This window comes from Doryrhamphus excisus, chromosome 17, assembly GCF_030265055.1.
Source record: "Doryrhamphus excisus isolate RoL2022-K1 chromosome 17, RoL_Dexc_1.0, whole genome shotgun sequence".
Taxonomy (NCBI): Eukaryota; Metazoa; Chordata; class Actinopteri; order Syngnathiformes; family Syngnathidae; genus Doryrhamphus; species Doryrhamphus excisus.
In genome coordinates, this window is record NC_080482.1 from 10,868,696 (window position 1) to 10,892,285 (window position 23,590).

At 41.5% G+C, this 23,590-nt stretch overlaps 1 protein-coding gene across 4 annotated transcripts in view; it reads right to left on the reverse strand.

The window, feature by feature from the left end:
* LOC131105031 (mannosyl-oligosaccharide 1,2-alpha-mannosidase IC) overlaps window positions 1–23,590 on the reverse strand; it is a 163,352-nt gene that overhangs the window by 3,057 nt on the left and 136,705 nt on the right. For 3 of the 4 annotated variants that reach the window (XM_058052719.1, XM_058052722.1, XM_058052721.1), the window contains exons 5-10: window positions 10,074–10,168; window positions 8,210–8,336; window positions 8,028–8,121; window positions 7,246–7,361; window positions 5,113–5,332; window positions 1,747–1,919 (exon numbers count right to left, since the gene is read on the reverse strand). In XM_058052719.1, the coding sequence (XP_057908702.1) occupies window positions 1,747–1,919; window positions 5,113–5,332; window positions 7,246–7,361; window positions 8,028–8,121; window positions 8,210–8,336; window positions 10,074–10,168 (825 nt within the window). The remainder of the gene's footprint in view (window positions 1–1,746; window positions 1,920–5,112; window positions 5,333–7,245; window positions 7,362–8,027; window positions 8,122–8,209; window positions 8,337–10,073; window positions 10,169–23,590) is intronic. The other variant, XM_058052720.1, reaches the window with a different exon arrangement.

Genomic DNA, 23,590 nt, shown 5'->3' on the forward strand with positions numbered 1-23,590 from the left:
GCGCTCCCATTAGCCTCGCTACAAAAGGCTGACTCGTATGTACTAATTAACAAAGACTCTGATGTGTTCACGCTCCATGCTGCACCTTCGCGCTCGCTAATTGAAGGCCTGATCTGCCCTTCATTTACATGATAGCTGAATCTATCATGCTAACCCTTGCGCTCTTGACTCTAAAGCTAATGTGCATTTAATAATAGTCTTCATAGCATGGACCTGCGTGACATCGTGCAGTGCTACTGGTAGAGGGCAACTGGCTGTGCTAATGGGGTTTATAGCACAACAGTTGATGTGTTTATTACACCTCAGTCGTAATAAAAGGGTAATAATTCTTCTTTAAAAATGTGCTGGACAGTATATCATTATATTCATGCTGCAGGAATTCTATTTGAGTGGAGACTTAATCAGGTTGAAATGTGCTTAGTTAACCTGACGGAATTACTGATGGCTTGTTCATTATTTAACATTTCGGAGGAAGAACAGTGCTGTTGGATATTTTTACATTTCTGCAATCACCTTGACACGATTCCACGATCATTTTGAGCTCAATAAAGGTGATGACAAACCATCGAACAGGAAACTAAATGGAAAGGTCAGTGGTCCGAACTCAAATTGCTTGGTAAACCAAAAAACTAGCGTGTTTTTTTAGCATTCACAAAATATGCAAATCTAAATATTTGATTCTAAATATTAGATATGAATTGGTTCCAGACCACACAGTGAATTTCTGTCAAGTATGATTCCTTCTTTAGAAATAGCATATTTTCATAGTTAGACCATAAAAAACCTGTTTACGACCTTCTAAACACTCATTATTAGAGCCCTCCAGAAATAAAATAACACCCCTATAGTCCCCTTTACATAAATTTTACCCTATATAGTAGATATAATAGAAAATAAGACATCTTAGACATAAATAAGACATAACATAGACTCAGATGTTAGCATTGACTGTGCTGTAGTGGCTATTGCCTCATCAGTAGAACGTTACAGAATCCATAAAATGCCCTCAGCATACTGTCGTATCATTGATTGCGGTTAGAGACCAGTTTTCCAAAGATGAAGACTGGCATGTGGGCTGCACGGCCGACGAGTCGTTAGCGTGCAGGCCACACAGCTAGGAGACCCAAGTTCAATTCCACATTTGGCCATCTCTGTGTGGAGTTTGCATGTTCTCCCCATGCATGCGTGGGTTTTCTCCGGGTACTCCAGTTTCCTCCCACATTCCAAAAACATGCTAGGTTAATTGGCGACTCCAAATTGTCCATAGGTATGAATGTGAGTGTGAATGGTTGTTTGTCTATATGTGCCCTGTGATTGGCTGGCGACCAGTCCAGGGTGTACCCCGCCTCTCGCCCGAAGACAGCTGGGATAGGCTCCAGCACCCAACGGTAGAACATGAATGAATGAATGAAGACTGGTATGTGTGATAAAACCGTTGTAGCTTTCTAACACTGGTAGTTGTAAATAATCAGGACAGTGGCCAAGTGTTTCTCTGGGTGGTTAGTTGAATCATGATTAGTCAATGATGATGATGATTCAGACCATAGTCTATCAAATGTATTAACAATGCCATTAATGAAATAAATGTTGCATGGTTTACAATATAAAAACATAAAATACATAAATACATTAAAAAAACCCTTGTAGACTATGGAGAAGGAAGATTTCAAGATTTCAACTGGGAGGTGTTTCCCTTGCCTCCGTTGCGACGTGAGTGTGAACTTTAGTCACATGATGCATTCTCACCTCGACAGCCTCCCATCCCCAGTCCCGGTACTTGGGGTCATGGGTCAGCCTCCACATGTACATGTAGCTCTCTATGACCTCTGGTCGCAGGATGTAGTATCTGTCGCTCAGTCGCGTCGCCGTGGCTTCAGCACCGCTGTCGAATCGGAACGCCTCAGGTCCAAGTTTGGTGGCTGGGAGGAAATATGAAGACATTTCACATTCGTATTTCAACAAAAGTAGTATTTGACAGGGTTTATTGTATTGTATCCTAAGGTAATGAAATAGAAAAGCTAACAAAAAGTTTTAGAGATTAAAAAAAAAAAAAACATGTCTCATTAGTTGTACTTGTTTCAAGCTTCCCTACTCTCACATAAAAGCTTTGCAATCACCTCACTCAAGCATTCCTTTAAGCGCACTGGAATTATTCACTTCTTTCCTCCCCAATTTATCTCAAGGATGCTCGAGTTTGAACCGCAATCACTAAAGCCAACTGAAAACAAGTTTTTAGCACATTTGACTGACTCCAATTTAAGGCTAAATGAAGATGGATTAAAGTGTGGATGTATAGTTCTTCACTGCCATCAAGTATGCATTCATTATATTCTACTACTTGACTGTATTTGGGGAAAATGAATGAGGAAATAACAAATTCAGTATATTTTATGATTTAAAATACATTTTAATAATTTAGAATTCATGAAATAATTTAATAAATGTCTCTTTATCTATCCATCCATTCATTTTCTACACCGCTTATCCTCACGGGGGTCACAGGCATGGTCCATGGTGTACCCCGTCTCTCGCCCAAAGACAGCTGGGATAGGCTCCAGCATGCCTGCGGCCCTCTAGCTGTGAGACCTGTGTGCTAACCACTCGTCAGCCATATTTCTAATATTAATTGTTCTATTAATCAATTTAACTATTTTTTTTTTGCATTTTTTTTACTGACCTCATTCTTTGGACAGCAAACTAGTTGAGACTGACTGAACAGCGCCTCTGCTGGTTGCAGCCAAGTAGTGCACATTGTTTTGTCTGGTTGAGTCTTACAAAACTGTCCGGGCAGTGTTCAGTAACAGTGTAAATACATTTAAAAGGTGTCAGTAAGACGAGGCTCAACAGACACCACTTAATAAGCACAGGATGTCAGCAGACACTAATCCAAGAGCTTCTTAACGCTGTGTGGCACCTGTAAAACGTGTTAGCAGAAGGAGAAAGCTTTGCACATCAAAAGTGTATGAAGGAAGCCTTTTTGTGGTGACTCACCATCATCTTATAAAACGCTTCAATCCGTACACGTACACAGCTTGAAATTAACATCAAATATTAGTGTCAAGGACGAGACAGACACCAGTAAAAAGAACAGAATGCTTTAAAAGCCCACGCACGTCAACATCTCTGCTCTTTCAATTGAAATTTTTAGCGGCGATAAATTCGAAGCACGCAAGTTACACAGGACAGGAGCACGTTTTAAAAAGCTACTATAAAAAATACATACATGGTCAAAGAGCTTCTATGGAGAGCACTTTGCTGTTTTTAAGGGCAACTGAACATTTGCTAGTCAAAGATTCTGTATGACAAGAACGCTCTACTGTTGTTAAGAATCTACTCCAAAAATGCCAACGGATCTTTGAGATGACCGGAGCACTTTGACGGTTTTTAGGACCTACTTTTCAAGAAATCTGACACTAGTCACATGACGGCAGCACTCTGATGATTTTAACAAACTATACAAAAATGTTAGTCAAAGATCCTCTATGCAATAGGAGCACTTTGTCTTTAAAAACAGCAGTCAAAGATCCTCTACATAACAGAAGTGCTTTATCCTTTCTAGGAATCGACTGGAAATACGCTAGTCCAAGATCTTTTACTGCAGTCCGCACCAAACAGCAGACCTGTGTCCGGATCCGGACCCAAGGATGGCCATTTACGGACCCATGATCGATTAAAGTGAATGGGAAATATAATAACTAAGGATCGACCGATACATCGGCCGGTTGATATATCGGGCCGATATTTGCATTCTTTACTTGAATCGGTATCAGCCGATACGCGGCGGGGTGGCTGATATATTTTTCTGTGAATGATTTACAGACAGGCATCCGCTGGGCAGCTTTGTGTTGCCGCAGGACCCTGCGGAGGAGCAGTAATCACATCATTCATTCATTCATTTTCTACCGCTTTTTCCTCACAAGGGTTGCGGGTTGCTGGAGCCTATCCCAGCCTATCTTTGGGCAAGAGGCAGGGTACACCCTGGACTGGTCGCCAGCCAATCACAGGGCACATATAGACAAACAACCATTCACACTCACATTCATACCTATGGACAATTTGGAGTCGCCAATTAACCTAGCATGTTTTTGGAATGTGGGAGGAAACCGGAGTACCCGGAGGAAACCCACGCATGCACGGGGAGAACATGCAAACTCCACACAGAGATGGCCGAGGGTGGAATTGAACCCTGGTCTCCTAGCTGTGAGGTCTGCGCACTAACGACTAGACCGCCGTGCCGCCCGTCATCACATCAATGCTAGATAAAACTTAAACTACGACAGAAATGTTTTGCACATGGATATGAATATTTACTCCTTTTAAAATTGCTAATACTGTTTAAATGTGTGTTTAAGATGAATCCTACTGTTTTCAGTGTTTACATTTCAAGAAATATTTGTTTAAACTTGACACCTATAATATTTGTTATCATTGTCATTTTTTCATATAAATTGAGGGAGCAAACGCAGTATCGGCCACAAATATCGGCCCATGCAAAATCGGCCATCGGCTAAGGGTGATGGAAAAAAATCGGTATCGGCATCGGCCGGAAAAAAAAAAACATATCGGTCAATCCCTAATAATAACATAATCATGCTTGTGGACCGATCACTTTGGCAGTTTGCAGGTGTGACTTCACTAAAAATGAGCCAATGAAATTGTTTGTTGACTTGCCGGGAATGATTAATTAATTTCCTATACTGCTCATCTTCGACGAGAACCATGGCTTGCTCAAAAGTAAGAAGTTGATCGATAAAAACCGGACAATTAAATGTGAAAGGATGAACCAATGTGTTTATTCTTCCAGAATCCAGTGCAAAAGCGCTGTTTCTCATGTTATAGCACATATAGTATTTACAGCACAGCAACATTGCTGTCAAACTAGAGTACTGTACTGTACTGATTGTGTTCTGTTGTTTTTAAGGACCCAGTGCAAAAATGTTAAAAGATCCTCCACATATAACAGGAATGCATTGCTGAGGAAACTGGTGAAAACAAAAACCTAGTCAAAGATCCTCTATATGACAGAAGCATTCTGCTGTTTTTTCAGGAAGATGCTCCACATGACAAGAGTGTGCTTAAAATCTTTGGGTTAAGCGAGGACCTCCCCTTTACCTGAGCGGTCGTAGCTCTCATGGCAGGTGTGCGTGATCTCGGCGGCCAAGTCCAGGTAGTGCTGACGCTTGTCTGGTGCTCCGTCGTCTGCCCCGATACCGATCATGCCGCCGGAGAAGCAGGCCAGGTGGCCCATCTTATGGTCCAGGATGCCCCCCCTCCACTCGGCCATGTAAGTCAGACCCCCTGGCGACTTCTGCACCAGGTTAGCTTCAATGGCCTGTAATACAATACAGTACTCCATGTTATCTATAGAATCGATCAGCTGATAAGCTGTGTTAATATGGGTGGACATAACCTGCTTTAAGAAACATAATATTATACATTTATGTTATCTTGTGGGATGATGACTTCCAGGCTAATTAGCTGTTGTTAGCGACAATCAGGGAATACAATAACTGAGAAAATGTGTACTTACTCAACGACTGCCTTTTTAATTAGCAATCTACTTATATTTAAATGCCATGCATAATGAGTTGTGCTGTGACTCTCCCCTTCGATCTCTCACTATAAAAACACCACACACACACACACACACACACACAAGGGCGTAAAACATCTGATAGAGCACACAAGAAGACCATGGCCGTTTAAATAGCGAGTCACGGGGGTAAACGAGCGTCGTGTAATTAGCAGATACGCCTCTGGCTTGACCCTCTGATGAGAAGTGAAAGAAATCTCAGTGCTCGTCCATGATGTTTTTTTTCAATCTGTGAAATTGTAATTGCAGCCTGGGGGAATGTGCTTTGCTGCTAACATGATCTCCTAACTGACGCCAAGCTACAGACTGCTTGGTCTCACACGCATTTTACATTTGGAATTCTAAATATAAACACAACTTTTATTAGTTTTTTTTTTTTGTTAACTCTCACACTCTGCACGGCGCTCGAGTGATTAGCGCGCAGGCCTCACAGCTAGGAGACCTGAGTTAAATTCCACCCTCGGCTATCTCTGTGTGGAGTTTGCATGTTCTCCCCATGCATGCGTGGAAAATGAATGAATGAATGTTTCATGTATTCTCCATCTGTGAAAGGCTTCCATTCTTGTGCAAACCCTTATGGTGATTTATTTTCTCAAAAGCTGCCAGTGACAAATATAAGGACCTTTCCTGACGTTGTGGGTATTTGGAGACGTAAAACTGTTTTGCGGTTGCTGCCGAGAGGCATCCACAGCCCACTATCTGCAATTCCTGGAATCACCACCTCAGCAATTGGAGTGTCACAGACTCCAAGCACATTGATACATTCATTCATTTTCTACCGCTTATCCTCACGAGGGTCGCGGGGGATGCTGTCTTCGGGTGAGAGGCGGGGTACACCCTGGACCGGTCGCCAGCCAATCACAGGGCACATATAGACAAAAAACCATTCACACTCACATTCATACCTATGGACAATTTGGAGTCACCAATTAACCTAGCATGTTTTTGGAATGTGGGAGGAAACCGGAGTACCCGGAGAAAACCCATGCATGCACGGGGAGAACATGCAAACTCCACACAGAGATGGTCGAGGGTGGAATTGAACCCTGGTGTCCTAGCTATGAGGTCTGCGCGCTAACCACTCGACTACCGTGCCGCCCCTCCCGTTAATTACATAATTATATTTTAACTTGCATCAGGCTAAACTCCCTCGCCTTTTTTCACTCGCCTATCTCCTTCTCATTTGCTCATCCAATCAGCAGTCAAAACGCAGTCTCGATGCATTCACAGACTTGCAGTGAGTCGGATATTTCACATTCTTTTTAAAAATGCACATTGCCGGACTTCAGTGTTGAACAAAATCAATGCACTCGGCGAGGGGAGCCGCGACAGGGACGCTGTGGAGCCGTGGGTAGCACCAACGCTTCTATGAGTTTCGTTTTAATCGGTGCATTCATGCAATTGACATGCTTGAATTACAAACAGGAACTAAGCACACTTAATGAGCTTTCTAATGTGGACGCATACTTCTGAATCCGAGTCACGCTTGTGGGCTTTAATAATCAGCTTGTCACAAATGTTCCACCGCTTGGGCCTGATCACTGTGTTTTTAACCCTCGTTCTTTGAAACTTGCTTCCTGATGTAACATTTCATTTATGCAATATGACGTTTTTTTTCGGACCAACAAATGTGAAGTGGATGATGCCCGTACCTCCAACGCGCTGTAGTACATTTGTTTCGCATCCTCATCCGTCTTGTCTGACATCAGATAGGACTTGATCAGATACTCGTAGAAACTGTCCCCAAGGCCGCCGATGGAGACGTGATCTGGAAGAGGATGGTGTTAGGAAGTTGAAATGCTGCTCACTGTTTTTGTCCCTTACATGTCTTTCATATATAACTGTGCAATTAGTCCCTGTACTCGTGCACAATAACCTCCGCAACCTACAGGGTACACACCCGGATCATTTTCATGCCTTTTCTGGTCAAATCGGAAAGGATCCAATTTTCTGAAGTAATTGAATTCATTATCATTTCAATAAGCCCAAAGCGGCGTGGGTGAGTGGCGCAGACGTCGCTTTGAAGCCAGACATTAATAAGCGAAAACCAATTGACGGATGGCTCAGTGGCTTCAGATGACTTGGAGTGGCAACGGCAGTAAATAGGAAAAGCTGAAAAGACTTTCAATGAACTCTTCACAAAACTAGAAAAGCCAATCAAAACAAAATCGTATGAAGCAGAGGAACCTCTAAAGTCAAAGACCCGAATTACGTAGATAACTTTAATAACTTCTTCAACTTGATTACATTTTTTTGTGAATTTGACCACAATAGAAGAAAAATGAGCTCTGTCTTGTGTTTATGTGAAGAGACTGACCTCCCAGGCACAAGCAGTAGAGCCATTATTGCTGACAATGTATTGTTAGGTCTTAATACACCGGTTAACTTATTTTTACACTTGCATCTTGGTAAAAGATGATAAAAGTATTCTCACGTTGGACCCAGTTGCCGCTAACCGGGCTGAGGAAGTTAGGGTAGAGGCCTTGTGGTTTCTCGATCTTATTCAGCAGTTTCCTGATGTTCATCACCTGCGGGAATGCATACATGGAACTTCCATCGTCTTATACAACAAGTATCATTTCAAATGTTGAATTGAAAAAGAAAAGAAAAGATTACCTTCTCCGTATAAACGGGATCGCCGGAGAGCTCGGTGAGGTGAATGAACTCCAGGTGTAAAGTCCCAAACTCGGCCAGGATGCTGCTCCCAGCCGACGCCCATCCCCAACTCCAACTGGTGCCACTGCAACAGAAGCGAAACAAAAGCCAGACTAAGCATCTATGACGTTTACACAAGGCTGGTACCCAACATTTGACTCTCAAAGTGCATGCAGATCATGTGATCGCCAACTTGTGGTCATAAGATCCCAAAACAAGTCATGGGGGCACCACATTTTTCACGTCACATGGTACGTATAAGGAGGATGTGTGCATCAATGAAGGTGTCCACTCTACTGTCTTGTACCCTTCCTGTACCGTGAAAAACTCTCGTGAAAGTCCCTCTCTAGTGTGACAGATTTAAGTGAGTGTGATTGGAGGTGATCCTTCACCTCACATGACCACATGCTGCTTCCTTCTCCTCTCAGAGAGACATGCAGGAGAAGCTCATTAAATGTGTCAGCAGTGGGCCAACTCGCTGGGTTGCTTTAATTGGGAGCCCATACACGTAGAGACGTGTTTTACACTCAACTAGGAAAGCAAAAAAAGTAAATAAATACATTTTGAAACAATGAACACACTTGTCACTGCCATGGGCATGTTAGTGCTTTGGAACGGATTAACTGCAAAGTCATCAAAATAGATGATTATTTTATTAATGTGATTCATGTTTAATTTAGGGCGGCACGGTGGTCGAGTGGTTAGCGTGCAGTCCTCACAGCTGGGATCAATTCCACCCTCGGCCATCTCTGTGTGGAGTTTGCATGTTCTCCCCGTGCATGCGTGGGTTTTCTCCGGGTACTCCGGTTTCCTCCCACATTCCAAAAACATGCTAGGTTAATTGGTGACTCCAAATTGTCCATAGGTATGAATGTGAGTGTGAATGGTTGTTTGTCTATATGTGCCCTGTGATTGGCTGGCCACCAGTTCAGGGTGTACCCCACCTCTCGCCTGAAGACAGGATAAGCGACCCTTGTGAGGATAAGCGGTAGAAAATGAATGAATGGATTAAAATGTTAAACAGGGCCATTTGTTTGTCTATATGTGCCCTGTCATTAGCTGGCGACCAGTCCAGAGTGTCTAGGTGTAGTGTCAGCTGGGATAGGCTCCAGCATACCTGCGGCCCTAGTGAGGATAAGCGCCATAGAAAATTCATTCATTCATTTTCTATACCGCTTATCCTCACAAGGGTCGCGGGTATGCTGGAGCCTATCCCAGCTGTTTTCAGGCGAGAGGCGGGGTACCCCGGGACTGGTCGCCAGCCAATCACAGGGCACATATAGACAAACAACCATTCACACTCACATTCATACCTATGGACAATTTGGAGTCGCCAATTAACCTAACATGCTTCTTTTTGAAATGTGGGAGAAAGAACATGCTAACTCCACACGGAGCGGAGAATCGAAAACCAGGTCTCCTAGCTGTGTGGCCTGCACACAAACCACTTGTCCACCATGCGGCCCACTATCTGAACAATTCCTTGCAAATATTGCCTCCAGTAGCTGGGGGCAGTATAGGAATAACGTCAGCACCACCTAATTGGACGTTCCTCCATAATTGCAATAATCTTCCAGCAATGCTATGAAAACATTGACACAATATCGCTTTCCTTCTCTCTTGTTTTACTGTTGTTGTTTGATTGAGCTCTGAAAATGAAAAACACACCTGCCCCGAACCAGGCGTGCATTTTGCTCTTGATTGGGTTTAAATTAATGGCTTGGTGGTTATGCCATTAAGTGCTGAAAAATGAAATTAAGCATCAGCCTTCTTAAATGCATTTGTGCATGTTAATAGTTGGATATGGTTCAGTGCTGAGACTCACCTCCCCAAGTTGATGACGCCTCGCGGGATCCCTGTTGGCGTGTTGAAAGCAGGTAACAACTTCTGACCCAACTCCAGCACTTTAGTCTTGAAGAGCTGCAAGGACAACACAGACATTTGGCTCTCAGTGGATAGAGCAGCACACGATTTTAAAGCCATCTTGTAAGAGTGCATTTTCTCTTCTTGGAGGCCATGACAAAGCTAATGGATCATCAATCACTAAATTGTCCATTTAGTGTCTGGGAACAAAGGAGGACACTGAAGTGTGTGATACTGAAGAAGAGAAGAAGAAAAGACCTTATGGGCAAAAAATAGACAGAAAATCTATAAAGGGGCAAAAAGAAAAGTTTGGAAAAGTTTGCCAACATGTGAATGAATATGTCGCAACAAAGTGGCCTGAAAATGCCACATAGTGGTGTTTTATATATGATTGTTACCGCCTCAGGGTTCACATGCTTTGGTTGAAATAATCAATAATAAAATGAATATAGTATCAATACATCAAGACCAAGCATAATTAAAATCAATATTTACTTAGAAATAAATATGAAATTGTATAAAATTAATAATGTAAGCAAAAGTTGAAATCTGTATGAAACGATACCAGATGTAATAAATTACATTTAATTAGGGATGCTCCAATCAGGGTTTTAAGCTGCCGATTCCGATACCGATCATCCAAGAGTGATATCGACTGATACAGATACTGCTACCGATACCGATCACATGGATTATTTATGTGGTATTGGCAAGGGGCACTGTTCCAAATTCCAAGGGCCCATGGCAAATACATAATGATCAAAAAATAAACTTTTGGGTGGATTGTCTTTTTTTTGCCTTTATCTATGTATGTGAAACGATGGCTAGCTGCAGCCAGTCACAGCAAGGCAAATCGTGTAATGGTAATGGTAATGGTTTTATTTCATTTGAACATGCATCAGATTACAATTGAATGCATCACATAATCAGTTCACAGTTCCACATGTCCAAAAGGAGTAGGAAGAAGCAAAGCTTATTAAATCCTACCCCTCCATCTGGTACTTTTACAATCAGTAACTGCTACATTTGTTCACTTCCTGTTTACCTAATATAGTTTAAGATTTTTTGTTTTTTAAAAAAAAAAATTTGTCCCGTACTGAAGTACGAGGTGTAAACAAAGATGCAAGATAAGTTGAACGGCAACATCGATTGTCGCAGCCTGTATCAAGCTGTCCAACTGAATCCATGAGGTTTTACAAACTAGTTTTGATTCTCGTGACAATGTGCATTCGTTGTCGGCTCCATACGAGTGTAAGCCACGCTACGTGACACAGCACACATGTAGTGTTTGCCACTGCAGGCCCATCGGTTTTTGTGATCGGCTTTGTATAGCATGTATCGGCATATGTCGCTCATATATTTTTTTTAGGGCGGATCGATCGGAAAAGACACAGTATACAGTTGTTGACGTTTCACGAGTCAAATTTTACGGCTTCCCTCAATCACTAATTTATTTATATTAATATATTAATTAAAATATATTAATTAATTATTATATTATATTTTGTGGTTGAATATGTCTTATTATTAGTTGAAAAATATGCACATTCATTCATTCATTCATTTTCTACCGCTTTTCCTCACGAGGGTCGCGGGGGTGCTGGAGCCTATCCCAGCTGTCTTCGGGCGTAAGGCGGGGTACACCCTAGACTGGTCGCCAGCCAATCACAGGGCACATATAGACAAACAACCATTCACACTCACATTCATACCTATGGACAATTTGGAGTCGCCAATTAACCTAGCATGTTTTTGGAATGTGGGAGGAAACCGGAGTACCCGGAGAAAACCCACGCATGCACGGGGAGAACATGCAAACTCCACACAGAGATGCCAGAGGGTGGGCTCCTAGCTGTGAGGTCTGTGCGCTAACCCCTAGACCACCGTGCCGCCCCAAAAATATGCACATATTTTATGTATTTTTTGCCTAAATGAAGCATTTTCAAATATAAAAATGGCTAAATGAAAAAAAAAATAAATATATATATATATATATATATAAGGGATTTAGAAGACAGATTTCAAAGACACCAAATTATAGATAGTATTCTTCAATGTTCACTATGTGAATGTCAGAATGTCGGAATAACTCCAATAATGTTAAAAGGTTAACGTAAACAGGTTTTCAATGCTCTAACTACAAAAAAATATATTCATAAATAAAGAACCCTCCTTTGTGTGAATTCACTTTTCCATAGAACCAATTACCCGTGCTAATCAAAGGATTACTGTAATGTAATCTCCAAAGAGCACATTCAGGTGGGTAAATATAATCATTAGTAACTGAAGCATGATATGTTGGACAGTTTAAAGCTCCATTAGAAGTTGTATGAGATCAATGTGCTGATTTAAATCACCATTTATCCAAGACCCATAGAATAATAGTGGCATCACTGTGCAGACTCAGCGGTCAATCTGCATGTATATTAAAAATAATATCTTATTTACCAAATGAGATGCTATGTTTACTGCTTAATTGCAGCCATAAATAATGTTGCAGCCTGCATAGAAAACATTGTTAGCCTTTTATTGCTGCCGTCGTTCAAATTGTGTTTCTTCTTCTTGGGGCTTGGAGATAGATCTGCTTGTTGTCATTGTTTAGAACTTAAAGACCATCTGGACAGAAGTATTCAGACACATGGCCTCGTGGCGGAACGTGGAGAAAGTGACAGGGAGTCATTCTTAGCTGGTTCCTAGATTACATGATTCATTAGAGCCAAGCGCCCTCGGCTGGCATCTGCTCACCAATTTATTCTACAAGCTAAATTAAAGGCCGGGATCTGTCTTCAGCGCCTCGCCATGGGGCTGGTATACCGCGTGGGCCACATTTCCAAAGCGCTCCTGTTAATTACAATGCCGCCTCCCCATCTTCTATCCTCCTTACAATCCTGCTGACTTTTGTTTGTCGGCCCAATAAGACCGCCCAGATGGCGCTGATCACATGTGACAGCTGACAGGTTGCTTTGAGACCCTCGCAGGGGATCTTGGGATGGTGAGTGCGGACATAAATGGCTTTTTTCCTTCAGCACATGACCGTCTCGCGGCCACCGGGATAACAGACATCTCCCAGAGCAAACGCTGTCAGGGCCCAACGGAGGGATGCTTTGAACAACTGGTCTTGGTCTGCCACTTCTGTTTAGCAGTAAAAACCTCAATGTCCTCGCCTTGGGGACACCAGGAAAGACCACCAAGTCTTCTCCTGGACTACTTTCACTGTTGCTTACTGTCAAGAAATGCAGCAAAGGCCTACTTTTACAACACATCCTACAAAGAATGCTGGACAAACTTTCATCATAGGAAATAATCATTCATTCATTCATTTTCTACCGCTTTTCCTCATGAGGGTCGAGGGGGTGCTGGAGCCTATCCCAGCTGTCTTCGAGCGAGAGGCGCGGTACACCCTGGACTGGTCGCCAGCCAATCACAGGGCACATATAGACAAACCATTCACACTCACATTCATACCTATGGACAATTTGGAATCGCCAATTAACCTAACATGTTTTTGGAATGTGGGAGGAAACCGGAGTACCCGGAGAAAACCCACGCATGCACGGGGAGAACATGCAAACTCTACACAGAGATGGCCGAAGGTGGAATTGAACCCTGGTCTCCTAGCTGTGAGGTCTGCGCGCTAACCACTCGACCGCCGTGTCGCCAGGAAATAATCAGTAACACCATTATTAAAAGGGACCCATCATGCTCTTTTCGGCACTTTGTCTTGAGTTGTGGACTCCTAAAGAGCAACTACACACAATAACCCACACAGAAAGATTTCTAGATCTTCCAGAATCTGCACCTATTCCAGTTGTATTTCCTTGGATTTCCAAAACAGCCTGTTTTAATTTATTCCACCTATACTGGTAGATCATGAGCTGCTGTTTGGAGACCCCTGATTTACCGTGTATGAACGCTAAAGTATGTCCGCGATTCCCAAGTGCAGACAATCTTGGCACAACATAGGTAGTAGAATTGTGTTCATTACATGTTTTTTTGCGGGGCTATCCAAAACTCTGATCAACTGATTTTGGTGGAAAAGGTTATTAGCAACTCCAGACATTGGTGAGCTTGTAATTTGCATGCATGTTCCCTGGATACACACTCTATAATGCGACACAGACAACTGCTTACTTACACAAGATAAACACAGTTAGGACACAGCATCCGCTTCTGAGTCTGCAACATGACCGAGTAACATTGGAAAGGCATCGTGTTTCAGCAACAATTTGGCAGATAGTCCAACTTCGCCAATGTTCACAAAACAGTCTCATATTTTTATAAAGGTTGGCTCAGAATCCTCAACTCCACACACTTCTGCCTGATCCCCGACTCTACAGCACAATAGGTTACCTATAACGCTACAGGCAATGTTTTAAGTAAATATTTTTAAGAATAGTTTCAAGAATATATAAATCTTTTTTACCTAAAAAGATTCAAAACATGTCATGAGACACTCAGTTCAGAAGCTAAGCTGATACACTGGAGTGGGGCTGTGAGGATGACATGAAATATATGAGAATATATTGTGTCTGAACTCTGTCTGTATGCTAGTGTCCCCGCCTTCACCCACAAAGAGACTGTATGATTGACAAAAGGGCTCAGTTCGTTCTGGTGTGTTTGTTCTACAGAACAAACACACCAAGGTTCTGAATCCAATACACAGTGTGAACCCTCTTCCTGTCTGTTTGGAGACAAAGAAAACAGACACGCATGCACATGCCAATATACTGAGGCGGGCAAAATTTATTTTTATTTGTGTGACCCTAATGAGGATAAGCGGTATAGAAAACAAATGGATAGAAAATGAAATAAAGTAAATTCGAAGTTCTTAAGTGCATGCAGTCGTCACTTACGCTATTTCTTTTCCTTTGTAGCGCCTCTGTCATGTGACTTCAAAGTCATTGCGCTCCAAAATAACTTCATATTTAAAAATTCAGTGGATGACATTTTAAGATGTCTCTCATGTTCTTGGCGACTGAGGGGTAGGGGAAAAAAGAGAAACAGATAAATAATTCCAATTTGTCCGTCTGGGATGGGCACCTTAACCTCAATCGCTATCTGTCCCTGACAGGAGTCCACGCTCATCATTTGCTGCTTTCAAGTGAACACTATAAGGAAGACTGACATTTTTTTTTTTTCAACAACTTCTGTAGCGTGCAGATCCAAATAAAACCACAAACTGACCCTGCTCAATGAAGATAACTCATGCTCATCGGATTGATGTTTTTACTGACAGGCTGCTAAATAGTTTTGAGAGTTGCACCTGCAGACAAACCAAAATCCATACTCTTAAATGTTCCAATTAACGTTTCTATTGAGTTAATTGTGTTTAAATAAATGTTTTATGTGGTTATAATGGGAGTGCATGGGACCAAAGGGTAAGGAGTGCAGACATACAGTAGTTACAAAATAATAATAAAAAAACAAATCCTTGTCAAGGTTCATTCAATTACCCTTGTAACTGAAATATTGACAAAACAATGAAATAAGCACAATGGCTAACGCAGGGACATCAAACCTATTTGCCGCTAAGGTTACCATCAAAGGGCCGACTGTGAAAATAGGTCTTCAGGAATTGTAAACAATTGTGGCGTTCCCTTTCGAGGCATTGCTAGCAAAGAGTTTACATATAAGGAAGTTCCTCTGTGATGTCACAAAGGGGCACTTTTACCACGCCTTTTGAAACGGAGCGTTTTGAACCATCCCAAACTTCTTTCAGGGTTTACTTCCAAATGCGCAAACCTCATTATCCTGACATCGTTTAACACGAGAATACAACATTTTAAGTACATTTATAGGTCTGAAAAGTAGACAAAGCATAATAGGTCGCCTTTCACTAAGCACCGCTGTATTTGCAGGCATGGAGCTGCATCTGACAAGACAAGACAGCGCCACGCTCTTTCTTGCACATTGATTTTGTTCTTCATTACACAAGCTGCTGCTTCCAGCCAACTGGGAAGCATTTACTGCCGACTGTACACGAGGGGAAGATTGTCTTTATTTCTTTAAACATGCATTATCTCTTTAACACAGAATAGTTATTAAACTGTTAATTGTCTAAATATTCCTTTTAGTGTTTTGGGAGAGACAAGTGGGCGTAATTGACAGAATGCAAAGTTTTACATTGGCTTTGGGGAGTAAAATATTGTAAGCCCCGAATTTTGCATAGCAACAAGCGGCCAATCAGATGTGCCAAGTGATCCAAAAAATTTGAGAAATCCTGTTGATCGTTGGCTAAGAATGTGTATTCGTCCAACCCAATTTCTGTCGACAGATGACCTGGCTGACATTTCTAATTTTGTACATATATATATATATATATATATATACATATATATATATATATATATATATATATATATATTGCAATCTTTAATACATTTATTATGTACATTATTTTATGTATTATCTATTATTATGTAAATATTATATATGGTATTTATTATGTTACTCTTTTAAAAATATTCCAATTATTTAACTACAATACCAAATGACATAAATGTCAAATTAACCCCAAAATAGTAATTATCTTAATAACCATTGATAATTATAAGTGGTTTATGGCGCAGGCCACACAGCTTGGAGACCCGGGTTTGATTCCCCGCTCTGTGTGGCGTTAATTGGTGACTCCAAATTGTCCATAGGTATGAATGTGAGTGTGAATGGTTGTTTGTCTATATGTGCCCTGTGATTGGCTGGCGACCAGTCCAGGGTGTACCCCACCTCTCGCCCGAAGACAGCTGGGATAGGCTCCAGCATACCCGGAACCCTTGTGAGGATAAGCGGTATAGAAAATAAATGAATGATCATCATAACACTAGTAATTAATATTATTAAATATAATAAACAATATATAATCACATGTTTTTATTATTATTATTATTATTATGTCAGACCATCCATTCCATGGATTAGTGGGCTTCCAAAGAGAAACATAATGTAAAGTGAATGAATCTGTTCCAATTATCCAATGATCAAACTTGCATTAACTGTAAAGGCCATGTATGACAATTAAAAAGATTATTAGAAATATGTAAACAAAAAGCCAACCACTGTGAAACAATTCTTTTGGTTGAACAGCAAATTTTACCATCTCATGAACTCAAAAGGCCCCACGTCGGCGACCCAAGCCTCCAGCTTCGAAAAACCAAAATCCTTTGCATAATTTATGCTGAAGAGCGGGTGGGCGATCTGGTAGGCGAACACGCTAAAACAGATTCAATAAATTAGAGATGCTTGGGAAGGGAGGGGGGCCGTCTTGGAAAACAGCGCTAAAAAGGGAAGGAACAGCCAAAATTGGAAAACAAACAAGCGACGTGCTTCTGCGGAGCCCCTGCTGGTGGACAAAAGCACTAAATGAGCCCGCATTAGTGCGATATTGTTGAACAATGTTCCTCTTAAGAACAGAAAGCACCCACTTGCTGGCAATCCCCCGCTGGTGACCCACTAAGTGGAAAGACTTCACAGTTGCTGTATAAAAACACATGAGCAGCCATTGTCTTCCCCACCCCCACTCCCTGACGCAATTACGCCACATATAGTATATTACTGCAGCAGCGTGCCAGCTCTGCTACAGTACTTAGTTTATTATAGTACATTTATTATATTTCCATTATGTCTGTGTGTAAGGTAGAGAATAATATCTAAGTGCAAATTGCTGCTTTATACCCTGCTCTTTAAAGGTCCCCTGTTATGCAAAGTGATTTTTTTAATGATGTTCTTACAGTAATACAGTATAGATCCATAGAGCCGGTTAATCAACACCAAATGTGAGAAAAAAAATCCCTCACTTAGTTGCTCCACTTTTGAGAGAACAGGCTGCACGGTGGAGGAGTGGTCAGCGCGCAGGCCCCACAGCTCGGAGACCCGAGTTCAATTCCACCCTCGGCCATCTTTCTCCCCGTGCATGTGTGGGTTTGGTCCCGGTACTCCGGTTTCCTCCCACATTCCAAAAACATGCTAGGTTAATTGGTGACTCCAAATTGTCCATAGGTATGAATGTGAGTGTGAATGGTTGTTTGTCTATATGTGCCCTGTGATTGGCTGGCTACCAGTCCAGGGTGTACCCCGCCTCTCACCCGAAGACAGCTGGGATAGGCTCCAGCACCCCCGTGACCCTCGTGAGGATTAGCATTGGAAAATGAATGAATGGAACTAAAACGCTTGTTGTTTGTTTCTCCTGCTTCCATACGGGCTTCGCTACACATCTTAAAATGCAGCCCAGGTTTTTAACATTATATGAGCCCTCTAAACATTGAAATCACACCCTGAAAATCCCTTTTACACCTTTGTATAGCAAATATAGATATATATAGATATAATGAGAGAAAATAAACCATTCAAGACATAAATACAACTTGCTGGTGCTTTTGTATGCGTCGTAGTAAATGTGTTCCGGTTCCTAGAACTGGGTGGAGGACAGGAAGTTGTTGTGGGTTATGGCCACAGCAGTAGCCTGTGTTATTATTACTGATAACCATCGCTACTCACGGTTCGAACATGGCTTTTTTTCTTAAAATGTATTTTTACAATTTAAACACACAAGGGCTCTGTGACACTGATGTTATTCCCCAGATGTTAAATTCAATGATAGAAACTAAATTTACTATCCTCTTATGTTAGCATATGGCAACATAAATATTTTAGCATCGTCACCAATGACTATATGTCGTTTTTAAATCATAAAATCCTTAATTTAGTATATCCAGACACGGCAATTGTCTGGGAAAGTGTGTGATGCCTCAGGAGAAGAAGTTGTCATCCAAAAAGTGACAAAACGTCCTGGTAATGTGTCCCCTTCTTTTTGACAAAGCATCATGGCCAAGCCCCGATGAGGCTTGTGTGCCTAAAAGCGAGTTGAGCAAAGCAAAGCGCATTTCTCTACTTTTTTTCCCCCACTCCCAACACTCCAAAACTCCTTTTTCACACAATGACAGCAGCTATTTCTCTCGTTTTTTTTTTTTTTTTAGAAAACTGGAGACATTTCATCATCACACAATATCAGAAAGGCAAGAAAAGAAAGGTCAAAGTGAATCATGCACGATTACAAGTGCAAACGAGCCGAGATATTGGAAGTTTGACGCCTGGATGATAACGCTTTAAGATGATAATGTGACTCATCCATCCCACACGCTGTTAAACATCTGAGAAAGGCCAGGAGTCATACCAGGTACAAGTCCTCTGAGCAGAACTATTGGGACACCTTGCAACGAAAATACAATAGAAACGTCAAAGTCAAACACCCTGAAAGTAGGAGTTCAATTAAAGTACTCAAAAGCCTCAAAAGTCAAACCTATCTATTGCCTATAAAAACAATTACTTCTACTCTGCACTTAAAACATTAGCACACACTGTTGTGATTACATGGGCTATCCGCCCGCTGCGAGATAGACGAGTCCCAATATCGGAGAGTTGAAATGCAGGCGGATACGTTCCCCAATTTTTTGCTGATATTGGCCCAATATCCAATAGCAGTATTGGATTTGGACCAGGATCAGCCCAACTCAATCTGTACTAAAAGTCTTTTGTTTGCAGGTTGCACCATTTACACAAAAATGATGTGCATGCGTGGGTTTTCTCCGGGTACTCTGTTTTCCTCCCACATTCCAAAAACATGCTACGTTAATTGGCGACTACAAATCGTCCATAGGTATGAATGTGAGTGTGAATGGTTGTCTATATGTGCCCTGTGATTGGCTGGCGACCAGTCCAGGGTGTACCCCGTCTCTCGCCCAAAGACAGCTGGGATAGGCTCCAGCATAGTGAGGATAAGCGGTAGAAAATGGATGGATGGAAGATAAACATTTGGGGCCTTTTATCAATTGTATGCCATACATTTAACCTGCATTATCACATATTTATAAACCATTATCAACTTTGAGTGAATGTATTTTCTGCGGAAAAAAATATTTTCCGCTGAAAAAAGTTACCGCAATACATAGTCCTGCAAAAACGTTCCCGTTTTCTCTCCAGTATACTGTATGTCTTCAAAGGCAGTTCCAAATAACGCCTCTATTCAGTTAACCGCAATATAGTAGGGTGGTTTAAAAAGCAAATAACCACCGGGGTCTCGAATTAAACACGTGAAAAAACACTGGCATGAACATCTGTGGTTGTGGTCAACCTCCTCAAGATGGCAGTAGCTACATTTCAACCACACATCCAACAAGCTGAGCTATCTCTACATGTGCTTTAAAATGTTGAGCTTTTGGTTTGGAACTTGTGTGTGTTTCACCTGCCGCTCTGTTGTTTACAGTTAACTCATCAGCGCTATTAATGCTGTCCAAGCATTAATCCAGCTCCTGACTGCTATGACAACACTGCTTCTGTTGCGGATGTTTCGTACAGTATACTTGTATATAAATTACCATTTACACTTTCTCATGCACTCTAAATCATTATTTAAAGGGAAGAAATTACTTATTTTAAATGAGTTTTCACATTTGGCAAATAACAGCCTTTCTCCAATTGTCACCTGCTTCCAATTTAAACTAATCTTTGCAGTTAAGGTAAATTAGCTATAATTACAGCAAATTGACTTTAGTGTTGAACTTTTCTTGAGAAGTCCATGACAGCGAATAAATGTTACACTGTTACTTTAGATATTTTCTGCCCAGTTAATGAAGGTTTTATGATAAGTCCAACCCATGATGTGATTGATTGGCGTCACACATAACATTGCCCCTAAAGTGTCCAGTCTCATCCTGGACTGAGAATTCCTCTACACTTCTATTACAGTAGATGTTGTCAAGCTTACGTGACTTGAAACCAGGCTACACTTCTCCTTGAGACATACCCTGAATTTCGATCAGTTGGGGTCTGCGTTTTGCTCTGAGGAGAAGAAAGTGAAACAAGAAATTCCCCTTGGTGGACCACAGAAAACATAAAGAAGAAATTCCTCTTTCTCGGAAGTCCACATCACAGTTTAAAGTGTGTGTGTGTGTGTGCGGTGCACAAGTGCCTGAAGGGCGGTGGTTAACACGACTGCAGAGACACTATGATGACATATCACTTTGCCTGTGATCAAAAATCACTTTAAAGCAGATCATTCTCCGAGGACCAGAAGCATGGTGTTCTTCTCCATCTCCCATAAGAGACTCGTCTTGTCTAGCCCAGGGGTTGGCAACCTGCAGCTCTGTAGCCACATATGGTCTACAGCCTCCGTGTTTAGGCTCCCTTTGTGAAACGCAGTGATTTTTAAAAAAAAAACACTGACGTAAAGGAATTGTCCATTTTTGAGAAAAAAAAGCGAGATATCGGAAATGAAAGAATCTTTTGACGGTAAAGGTTGAGGACCCCTGGTCTAGCCGCCAAACCTCCCCCTGAGATATCCTCTCTTCCCCACCGACATGACAGTGTCATTCTCCTCTTGATTGTTCTGGCTGCCTGCCTCTTACACACTGTTGCCATGGTCACCCCTCCTCCCCCCCAACCAACACACAGCTCCATCTGTCTTGGGTCCGGGTTAAAAATGTTACCATTTGGCTCATTTTCTCCACTGGGGGAGGTCGGGGTGACATTTTCTGTCTTTTGCGCACAGATGCAATTCCCGCAGCTCAACAGCAAGGTTGATTGTTGTTCGCGGGAGGGTTGAACACACCACATCGATTTGAAAAAATGTTATAGCAGATTTTCCTACCAAAAGATCAAAGTGTGTGAAAACCGAAAACATCCAGGAAAAAGGTCACTTGTTTTTTTAAGTGGATTATAGGTTATTTGATAATATGCAATGCTGCAAGAGGTCTTCTCCACATTGGGGGTGCTAAAGTGCTAACATTACAATATGGAGCATGTCATTAGTATCACAAAGGGTTGGAATACTTGTGGCCTTGTGTGTTTTATTCATTTTTTTGTTAATTTGCAAAATGATTCAAATACAGTAATGCAGATTTGTTCCCATTTTTGAAATAATTTTCCCATAGGAAGTATACAGATAGCAATAGCTACAGTAAACCTCGGATATATTGGATTCAATTGTTCCCACTGGTTTTGTCCGATATAAGCGAAATCCGTTATATGCGTATACCGGAAAATGTCCGTTTTACGCATATATCGGATTTATATCCGGTATAAAAAGGCACTTCCTTGACTATGTTTCCAATGTACCTGGACGCGCAGGCAATGCTGCAAACGCTGCAAATGACGTCGTATAGCGGCCTGTCACGATTCGGCGAATCGGAGCGCCACGATGCGGCCATCCGATATATGCGAGGGAAATTTAATGGAAATGCATTGGAACGGGACTGGAGATTTTGTCTGAAATAGGCGAAATCCGTTATAAAAAATCCGATATATGCAATGAATTTTTATTGGAAATGCATTACAGAAAAAATGGTTCTTTTTTATCTGTCCGTTGTGAGTGAATTTCCGATATATCCGAGTCCGATGTATCCGAGGTTTACTGTATATCATAAAGCATGTCTCAATTGTGTCATTTTGCATATCAAACCACTATGTACATCGGTGTAATACTTTCATAGTCAGTATAGTTACTCCAGACCCCATTCACTGTGCAATATCTGATCAACCTCCATGTGCAATATTAAGGGCTCTAAATGCATTATACTAAGTTCTAAGTATTTCCATAATGCCTTATATTAACTCACTAGCAAGATCTCAGTGTATAGACTAGTCATATATCTCATCTCGTTTCATATTATCTCCATACTGTATTTGTATATAACTCTGGGAAAAACTGTTGATTTTGTCAATACTTGGGTTGTTTATATTGTTTATTTTTCTATATTGTGTATTTTGTACTGCTTAACTGATTCTGTACTCTTGCTGCTGTGCAATGCAAAATTTCCCCACTGAGGGACGAATAAAGGCATATCTTATCTTATCTTATCTTAAACCTTAACCCCTTCAGACGTAAAGCTTGTGCACATGACATATTTACATCTCTGAATCGATAAAAACACAGGATTTGGATGATGCCAGCACTTCTGGTTCATGATTGGCTCCTAATGAACCAAGCAAAAAATGACCTTTCACATCTGTTCCTTCATTACAAACTTATTTTCCATTAAAAATGCACTAATGTGCACATGAAAAAAAACCCATATAAAAACATCCATTCATTTTCTATACCGCTTATCTTCACAAGGGTCGCAGGTATGCTGGAGTCTATCCCAGCTGTCTTCGGGCGAGAGGCGGGGTACACCCTGGACTGGTGGCCAGCCAATCACAGGGCACATATAGACAAACAACCATTCACACTCACATTCATACCTATGGACAATTTGGAGTCACCAATTAACCTAGCATGTTTTTGGAATGTGGGAGGAAACCGGAGTACCCGGAGAAAACCCACGCATGCACATCATTTTTGTGTAAATGGTGCAACCTGCAAACAAAAGACTTTTAGTACAGATTGAGTTGGGCTGATCCTGGTCTATTGACTGTTGGCCCATTGAGGCATCATGCTTGAGGGCATCCATCTGGTCACCTCAGATTAACTCAACCTGAGCACACTAGCCT